The 9,840-nt window shown below is 31.8% G+C and overlaps 1 protein-coding gene across 2 annotated transcripts; it reads left to right on the top strand.

Annotated features, from left to right (window-relative positions):
- Positions 1–3,457: 3,457 nt before the first annotated feature.
- On the top strand, positions 3,458–9,262 carry LOC132314914 (synaptotagmin-3-like). Of its 2 annotated transcripts, none has more exons than XM_059813685.1 (12): positions 3,458–3,897; positions 4,967–5,070; positions 5,205–5,255; positions 5,324–5,447; positions 5,964–6,082; positions 6,183–6,284; positions 6,399–6,473; positions 6,557–6,633; positions 6,736–6,985; positions 7,516–7,887; positions 8,626–8,754; positions 8,870–9,262. In XM_059813685.1, exons 1-12 carry the CDS (start codon positions 3,783–3,785, stop codon positions 8,996–8,998), a joined length of 1,647 nt encoding a protein of 548 aa, XP_059669668.1. In that variant the 5' UTR covers positions 3,458–3,782; the 3' UTR covers positions 8,999–9,262. The 2 variants fall into 2 exon arrangements, with proteins under 2 accessions (XP_059669668.1, XP_059669667.1); XM_059813684.1 differs by having other exon boundaries at positions 3,458–3,893; positions 4,972–5,070.
- Positions 9,263–9,840: the final 578 nt, after the last annotated feature.

Consider the following 9,840-nt stretch of genomic DNA (forward strand, 5'->3'; position numbering starts at 1 on the left):
GCCCAAATTTTCACCCAGGCTCATAAAAATTCGGACTGTCCAATTGGGTTCGAGTCCCTTGCCTAAGCTGCAATCTTAATTTTGTGGTCTCTCTTCTCTTTCTTTAATTTCGTGTGTCACTAATATATATATATATATATATATATATATATATATATATATATTCACCATGTGTACGTTAGTAGTGTGTTACTAATCCAATGTTGGAAAACACCGATTTTTAATCTTATTGATGCATTTGGTTAAAAATAATTGTAAGCAAAATAATACTTCTTTTATATATATAAAAGATTACACATAATTGTAAGCAAAATAATAGTTTAATAATAATTAAATAATACTAATAATTTGATTAGGTCAGATGATAGGTTACCCATGCATTGAAGAGAAGTTGCACCTATTTAATAGAGGTGTATTGCACCATGTCAATACTTAAAAGTGTTTTAATTTAAACAAATAACGAATAGTCAGATATATATATATATATATATAATGAAAAGTTGTGTTGGTTTATTTGAGCCAACACAATCTTAGTGCCTGGTGGAGTGATCTCAATCGTAACGAAGCCTATAATAACCCATCATCCCATTCATAGACTTTAGGTACTGCAAAAATTGATTTCGATATGTTTGTGTATATATGTTACATAATATATATATGTAGATAAATACGCACACCTCTCATTATATATATTGTTTCTGTGTATTGCAATTGCTTATGCATACTAATTGTCATTGTCAAGGGAGTTACGTACGTAGTTGTGGCACCAAGAGAGACCTCCACCAAATTACCATTTCGCTTCCTCATTCAACAGAATCTTTATTGCATTCACAAAAAATTCAACATAAGAAACCTAACTAGCTAGCAACTGTGGTTTACAATTTCACTGTTTATTATTTCAAGTTTAGATTATATTTACATTTTCAGTAATATATGTGTTATATATATATATATAGAGAGAGAGAGAGAGAGAACGGCATTTAAAACACACACACACACACACATATATATATATATATATATATATATATATTATATTTTTATATTGTATTTATAAAAAATATACATGTAGTTGAATGAAATAAAATCAAGGATAATGATGAACAAGAGAATGATAATATGTCTTTATCAAAATTGTAAATGTTAGTGTGGTGTAACTTTTTGTTTTTATTAAATATTGTCAAAGAATATGGTTTGGTAAGAAAAATTGGGAGTTAATTTACACATCTACCCCTATGTAAAGAATTTAATTAGCAGTTGGGAATGACAATTTTCTCTCCTATATAATAAACAAATAATATTATAGTTGAACATACAAAACGTTATTTACAATATAGTCAATTCTCTGTTAGATCCAAAAACATAGATGTCATTTAATTAGTAATAGAACCCACATAGATAAAAATAAGGATGTTGTCTGCAAATTGTCTTCAAAAAGCTAAATGAATGATTCTTTTCATGGAACATTATCTTAATTATCATCTAAATTAATTACTAATTAATCTTAACTTTCTTGACATGCTCATCAACCATACTTGTCTTATTTAGCTGAGTGGGTTGATTTTCGAAACGTAAGAGAGTTGGCGAAGAACTAGTTAGAGAAAGTTAATTAACATCTAGAATGTCAATTGTGTTCTTATTTTTAATCAAGCTTTTGGCATCATGTAGTTTGGCACTTGACTAAGAACAAAGTTGTGGCAGAAGCGACTAAACAAGAATGTGAACTCGTAGGACATGTTTGGTACACGTTGGTATTTTTGTTTGTCGGGTAATATTGTCGAAATGTTTCGTGAATAGCTGTAAAAAATTGAAACATCAATTTGATGTTTTTACATGTTTCAGCGCTGTAATAATGGGTACGGTAGCAATGAATAGGTAAAAACAAAAATTTGAAAAATTATTAAATACTAATTTTAAATTAACTATTATATTTTTTATATTTGCAACATTTTTTTACCAAATATGTTTTGAACAAATGAACGTTTCCGGGCATAATTTCGATTACTACTCAAAACACTAAATTAAAAGTTAAAACAAAACGTGAACCAAATAGCGTCATAATTTGTAAGTTTTTTGGGTTTGGATAATGATTCTAAGACATGATAATTAATCTAATCGAGAAGTTTTTACCTTGGATATACTGGATAAAAAAATTCTTTGCCACCATCGTTGATTAAATTATCAAGTCTGAATACATTGTCCGAATGGCATTGTCTTTTAAATTGTATCCAATTAAGACTGTGATTACCAAAGCCAAGATTACTCAAGATTTCTTTTAACAAATGTTGAAATAATTTTCACATTATTTTCAAAACATCATATGTCTTTAATAGTAGTAATAATAATAATAGCAAAAAATAATACCACCCAACTTGACCTATAACCAGATTACTAGTCAATAATATATAACATCATCGTACTTAACCGGCTAAATATCATCCATCTCTATATATATAAAAATGTACGTACGTGGACATGTATATATGTTTATATATGTATAAATATATGTTTATAGGCATACTTGTCTATATTATAACCTCTTAATTAATTTTATTTTATTGAATAAAGTAACATGCAAAATATTATGCGTTCACACGCGCAGTCTATATATACTATTTTTTTTTTTTTTTTTCAAGAATAAAGTGAAAAGCAACTGGTGTAGGCTCTTTCTGGGCATCCAATCCATATGCCAACTAATTAATCCTTAGAAGCTAAGATACAGCTCATAAAATCTGTTTCATAAACAACTTTTTTAAAAAGTATATTAAAAATTAAACCGGCGATATAATCTATATATTTGTGAAGCTGCTAACATCGGTTCATCGATTAGATACCTATTGTGACATTTCCCCATCACTCCCTCCATTTTTATGTTCACATTCTTCATAATTAGAACATTATTGGCATATTTGAAGGTCGGGATTTTGAATTGCTTTCGGACTACCTCAAAAATTAAATTCAATAATAGTATATATGGAACGGGAGGACTACATGTATTCGGTGATGAATTATGAAATATTATGAGAGATTCGACACCTCCTTTAATACATTATATATATATATATATATATATATATATGTGGTATATGACTGTATCACCTTTAAGTCTATTTTCTCCAAATATTTTATCATTAGTATTTCTAATTTTACCTTCACACAAAGAAAATATAATTATGCAAAATAAAATTAAAAAAAAATGATAAATACAACATAAATCAAATAATAGAATTTTGTTTCTAAAAAGATTAACTACTGAGATAACATCTGAAAAGAGGATTACGGGATATTTATTATAAAAAAAATTGTAATTAACATTGTCATCATCTTAAAATAAAAGTGGAGAATAGCAATAAAATGCATGCAATATATATATATATTTTTATATATATACATATGTATGAACCGGTCCAGTTCGAAAGTCCGGCTGCTAGAACATTAAACGGTTAACGGGCCAAAATCAAGGGCGATATCGTCATTTGAGAGAGAGCGCTCTATATATATATATATGTATATTTTTCAAGAAGAAGCGACTAACGAGTCTCTCTTTTTGGCGGTTTCATTTGGGAGTCTATTCGTTACGTTTGGTGAGTACAATGTATTTCTTGGATTTTCTCGCCTTCCAGTTTCTCGGAAAATTCTTCATTTCCAATCACTTTCTTTTTCTCTATTCTGCATTAATCTTCAATTCTTTCATTGACCCATTTCAATTTTTTATGTTATTTTCTTCTTCTTATTTTCAGTATTTTCAATTTTTATTTTTATTTTTTTGGAGTTGAAGGCAAATGGGAATTTTGAGCAGTTTCTTGGAAATTATTGGTTTCGGAATTGGAATCCCAATTGGAATCTTTATTGGGTTTTACTTCTTCCTCTATTCCAACTCCAAAGATGTAGAGGTAAATGATATACTACATATATAACACACACACACACAAACATATAGTTCTTGTTTTGGTCATTTGTTGTGAAGTTTTTTTCAGAATTTGATTAATGATTACTTCACATGCTCTGCGTATTTTTTCTGATGGTGACAGTCTACATTTTTCTTTTATATATATATGTGTGTGTGTGTGTGTGTGTGTGTGTGTGTGTGTGTTTTAAGGTTTTGTTAATATATGGGCATCTATGAGTTCTTTTATACTGAAAACAAATTATGATTTTGATGTTCTTGTTGCAAATCAAAGAATCTTGATTTATAATGTAAATTAGGTTTTAATTAGGGTGTTTCTAAGTAAGATTTTTTTATTCTATACTTGTTTGGTATGAAATGTGGTCTTAAGTCATTGTAAAGAGAGACATTGTCAAGCAAGGTATAATGGATGAAATTACATAATGGACCATATCGGAGTCGTGTTTCTTGTTCAGGCCAGTACAACTCATAACCCCTAAAATTAGGTTTTTCTAATAATTTTCATTGACTTTTATTTATAAGCATGATTTAACATACGTAACAAGTATTATACTAATTATAGTGAACTATTTGTGATTTTTTTGATCATGAATTAGTTAAAAATAAAAATTCAGAGTTGAAGCATCTTCAAATGATATCATGGTATCATTGTCACATGAGCACAAAATGAAAGCTTGTGCTGATGGAGATCTCGATTTTGGATTCATTATTATTTTCATAATTCAACTTTTGGCTGGAGATATGGGTTGTAGTTGATGAAACATTACCTAAATCAATCCCGAATAATGAAAAACTTTAAGACAAATTTGGATCTTTTTTCGGCTAAGTATAAAGTTTGAAATTTAAATTTTAAAATATAAAAAAAAAAAGTGTTGGAAAATGACTGAAAATAGATTTTAGGTACATGAATGTATTTTAGGTACATGAATGTTGTGGCCTTCTTGGTTGTGGTTTGATCCTTTTTTAAAATCTGCTTTTCTCTACACTTTTACACAATATTTTTAATCCGAAATTGTGCATCATTGGACCTGAAAATAATCTTGTTATTGAACTAAACACTGCAGGATCCAATTATTAGGCCACTGTGTGAACTAGATGGCACTGCTTTGCGAGATATTTTGCCTGAGATTCCTATCTGGGTGAAGAATCCTGACTATGATCGAGTAAGATTGTTTTTCAATCTCCCGTATCGTTGCTATCAGCTATCATTATTTTGATGTTTTGACATTTTTGTTTTTCTATTTTTTCTCACATGCGATTAATTTCTGATTAGTATTGCATTTGAATTAATGTGAAGGTGGACTGGTTGAACAAGTTTATTTTGGAAATGTGGCCTTACCTTGACAAGGTAATCTAATAACTCAGGAATCCGTAAACTTCTGATTAAAAATATCAAGCTAAATTCTAAATGTACAGGCCATTTGTAGCATGATAAGAAGCACGGTTCAACCTATGTTTGCGGAGTACATTGGGAAGTTTTATATAGAATCAATTGAGTTTGAGAATTTAAGCCTCGGCACTCTTCCTCCTACAATTCAAGGTAAGTTTTCTTCTTGGCTTCATCTAATGTTGCTTTCTCGAGGGGTTTATAGAATAATCTTTGGCTCGAAATTTTTGGTTCATACAGAAGAAACCTAAGTTAATTTATTTCACTATCTTGGAAGATGCCACTAATAATTCTCCAGTTTCACCAATTCACTTTACTGGTGGTTTCTGTGTATATGGATTGTTTAAATTGATAGCTGACTAATAACCTCTTCACACTCTTGATATTAATATTTGTTGAAATCAATTCCACAAGCAAACTAGAATTATTTATTAATTTTGCAAAATAAAATTAGTTTACACTCATTCACTGGAAATTCATTTTGGAATATGATCCTTTGGTGAAATTTTTTTTTGTTGCAATGGAAAATAAGGTTAAAAATTGAGTCAGAAGATTAACAGAAAAAACATTGGCATTATTTATAAACACGATAATGCTGGTGTTGGAAGTAATATGCATTAATTTTGATTTAATATGCTTTAGTTTTTATTTTACTATGCAACTTGGCAGGTCTCAAAATCTATGAAACAAATGAGAATGAACTATTCCTGGAACCGGCAATAAAATGGGCCGGCAATCCAAACATAATTGTGGTGTTAAAAGTGTTGTCTCTGCGAATAATAGTTCAGGTCAGAAGAACCTAGGCACACAAGCCTTTACAGAAGAATGTGTGTTTTTAGTTCCTTTAAAGAGAACATGTATTGGAGGATTGATTATGCTTCTTCTCAGTTGGTGGATTTACAAGTATTTGCAAAACTGCGGATAACTTTGAAACCTCTCGTGGCTACCTTTCCATGTTTTGCGAACATTATGGTATCTCTGATGAAGAAGGCAAGCACAGAAACATTTGCCACCATTTCTACCTTTTTCCTTCCTCTTTTAATGTTTCGGTGAATGGATATTAATTATTGTTTCTCTTTGTCGATCATTGTTAATTTTGTGCAGCCCCGTGTAGACTTTGGTCTGAAAATACTGGGAGGGGATATAATGTCCATACCCGGCCTTTATCGATTTGTTCAGGTGCTACACTAGTAACTCACTTGTGTGATTGGAGGGTAATCTCTGTCTGGTCAATTGATTTTTTTTTTTCGTGAGTCTTGCAGGAGACTATTAGAAAAGAAGTTGCTAACCTTTACCTCTGGCCCCAATTTCTTGAATTACCAGTCATTGATGCTTCGACGTAAGTTCTTCTATGATATATGTTGATTTCATGACAATGTTGCAAGTAAAACAATAGAAGTATAGCTACATTTTTTTTTTCTTTTTCTTTTTTTTTTTATAGATTGGCCACGAGCAAGATCGTGGGGATACTGCATGTAAAAGTTGTACGAGCCCGGAAACTGTTGAAGATGGACTTACTAGGAACATCTGATCCTTATGTTAAGCTCAGCCTGAGTGGAGACTCTCTGCCAGCAAAGAAAACTACCATCAAGAAGAAGAACCTGAACCCTGTGTGGAATGAGAAATTCAAGCTTACTGTGAAGGACCCTCAATCTCAAGTGCTTCATATAAATCTCTTTGACTGGGATAAGGTTTGTCTGCTGACCTTCTCTAACATTGATTGATAATTAAGAGTGAAAATTTTAAATTTATAAAATGAATAAGCAATAAACCATTATAAGACTAATAAGAATTTATAACCGAATGGAAGAAAAATGATTCCGAATGGTCACTGGACTTCTGAATTCACTTAATGAGCATAATGGATAAAAAATGAAATCTTTGGTAAAGTGATTCATAGATGACACTAGTATATCTGGAAAGAGAAAGATAGTCTCACCACCCCAATATGGAGGGGCGAAGAGCTCTCCTACTCTCACAATTGGGTAGTTACAATTATGTAGTTTTCGGATAATGTTCATAGGTTCCTCTTAAGGGTTCAAGAAGTGTTTTTCAAGAACTTAAGTCCGTGTACTCTATATATAACCTCCAATATGTTAGACGATTTTGAGTCACTGAAGTGTCTGCAATGATTTTCCCGAAAGGTTTGATTTTTGCAAAAGACATCAGCATCCTCATCCTCCACATTATCATCTTTTCTTTTCCGTGCTCTTGTTAACAGGTAGGAGCACATGACAGGTTGGGAAAGCAAGTGGTTCCTTTAAAAGTGCTAACGCCCTATGAGACGAAGGAATTTTCTCTTGATTTGCTCAAGGACACAAGCAGTAGTGATCCTCAAAGCATCAAGAACAGAGGGACAGTTGTGGTGGAGCTGACGTATAATCCTTTCAAAGAAGATAGCGATGGGTCTAGTGGACATCTGGATGCCGATGGGCGGAATGAAAGTATAAACGATAGGGCATTAGGCAATGAGAGCCCCAGTGGAGCAGGTGTACTTTTGGTTACAGTCCAAGGAGCTGAGGACGTAGAGGGAAAGAGTCACAACAATCCGTATGCTTTGGTACTTTTTAGAGGAGAAACGAAGAAATCAAAGGTGAGATTTACCTTGACAAAAATTCTCTTTCAAATTGTCCATCCCTTAACCTGGATTGCATAAAAATGGACACAGACTCGAGCAAGAATTCATCTGGGCTGAAAAATAAAAGTCTTCAGTTAATATAAAAGCTATATTTATATGTATGTGTGTATGTATATTGGTTGTTAGTTTGTGAAATTATGAAGCATCATAAAATTATATGTATGAAGTTACTTCATTTTATGCTCATATTGAATCTTTTAAATTGACTCAAATATCATTCAATCAAATATCAGCATAATTGAGCTTGACGATGTCATATTTACCACCAAAAACTCGGAGAACCTACAGTACTCACAATCTAACAAGTCTTACTAAAGTTCATAATGGAAAGAAAATATAGAGTGAAGCCCGAAATACGTTAAATGCTACACAAAATGTCCAAACTTGTCATCTATCTTTTACTTCAGCTCGATTAAATATTGGTGGTGCTCTTGTTCACTGTTTAGTGTTTGTATATTTTTCCTTATTGAGTCAAGTCCTTTTGTTTCCCACTTTGTTCTCTCCCCTATTTTTGTGTGTGTTTGCTATTGGATTGAGTCAAAGTGGTTTAGAGAACCTAAGCTGCTGTGATTAACTTCAAGTTTTATTCTGATATCTCACAACCTAAGGCTGCTTGACAATTTTGAAGGCATAGATTAACTACTTTCAATCATTTGAAAGTTGAACTTTAGTAATTGTTCTTGGTTTCTTCAGGTAATCAAGAAAACCCGCGATCCAATCTGGAATGAAGAGTTTCAGTTTTTGCTTGAAGAGCCTCCAGTAAGGGAGAAGATCCATATTCAGGTCAAGAGCAAGCGCAGCAGACTTAGTTTCCGATCAAAGGTTATTTTCGCCTCCTTTTTATCACCATCCTATTTCTATCCTTATAGTTGTTACTCACTCATAATTCACAAAGTGTTCAGAACTTGAAAAAATATGTCATTTCGCAACAATGTAGGAGTCACTAGGGCATGTGGATATTAGTCTTGCTGATGTTGTACATAATGGACGAATCAACGAGAAATACCATTTGATAGATTCAAAGAATGGAATGATACATATTGAGTTAGAGTGGAAGAAAACTTGAGAACCAGGATGAGGATATAATAGTCATATCATTTGTGATCAAGAGGTAAATTATTTCATTTTTAAGATTTCAATTTTTACTGCATTGCAGCACATACAAGATCTTCATAGACTTCACAGGAAACAGAGTAGGTCATTAGAGTTGTTCATATCCACTTGAAACATCATAAATTTTGTATGTACCACAAAAACATATAAATTTTGTCATTGTCATGCAAATTTTTGCATTTGTTAATTAATTTTTGTTTCTATACTAAGCATTGTATAAACCGGAGAAATGAGTTTAAATTTTCTTGCATGGTGTGAATTTTTTTTTTTTTTTTTCCCTACCCAAAACAAGTGGTGTGAAGGTAATTCAGCTAATAAGATTTAGAACTTGAAAAAAAAGAGTCTGATGCAATTGAACATTTCGAGGGTGGGCTTTCTGCAATAGTAAAGTTGCTTCATGCGCAAGTAAGACTGTGTACATTTAACCATCTTCGCATGCGCAAGTAAGACTGTGTACATTTAACCCTCTTCGCATGCGCAAGTAAGACTGTGTACATCTGCAAGTAAGATTGTATAAATCTGACTATCTCTGCATGCGCAAGTAAGACTGTGTACATCTGACCATCTCCGCATGCGCAAGTAAAGAGTGTGTACCTCTTATCACATCCAACCTCCTATCCAAGTAGTCCGTGGGACCTAATTGGTTGGCCCATTACTACTAACCATAACCATAAAAGAAAAATAAAATAAAATAATAAAAGAAAATAAAACATTTAATTTACGATTAATCAAAACACAATTTAAGCACATAATCTAATTAAACAATTAACACATAGAAAAGTACAAATAATACAT

Source organism: Cornus florida, unplaced genomic scaffold (assembly GCF_030987335.1).
Source record: "Cornus florida cultivar Cherokee Brave unplaced genomic scaffold, ASM3098733v1 CherokeeBrave_3.0.0_Hap2_Chr06, whole genome shotgun sequence".
NCBI classification, from domain to species: Eukaryota; Viridiplantae; Streptophyta; class Magnoliopsida; order Cornales; family Cornaceae; genus Cornus; species Cornus florida.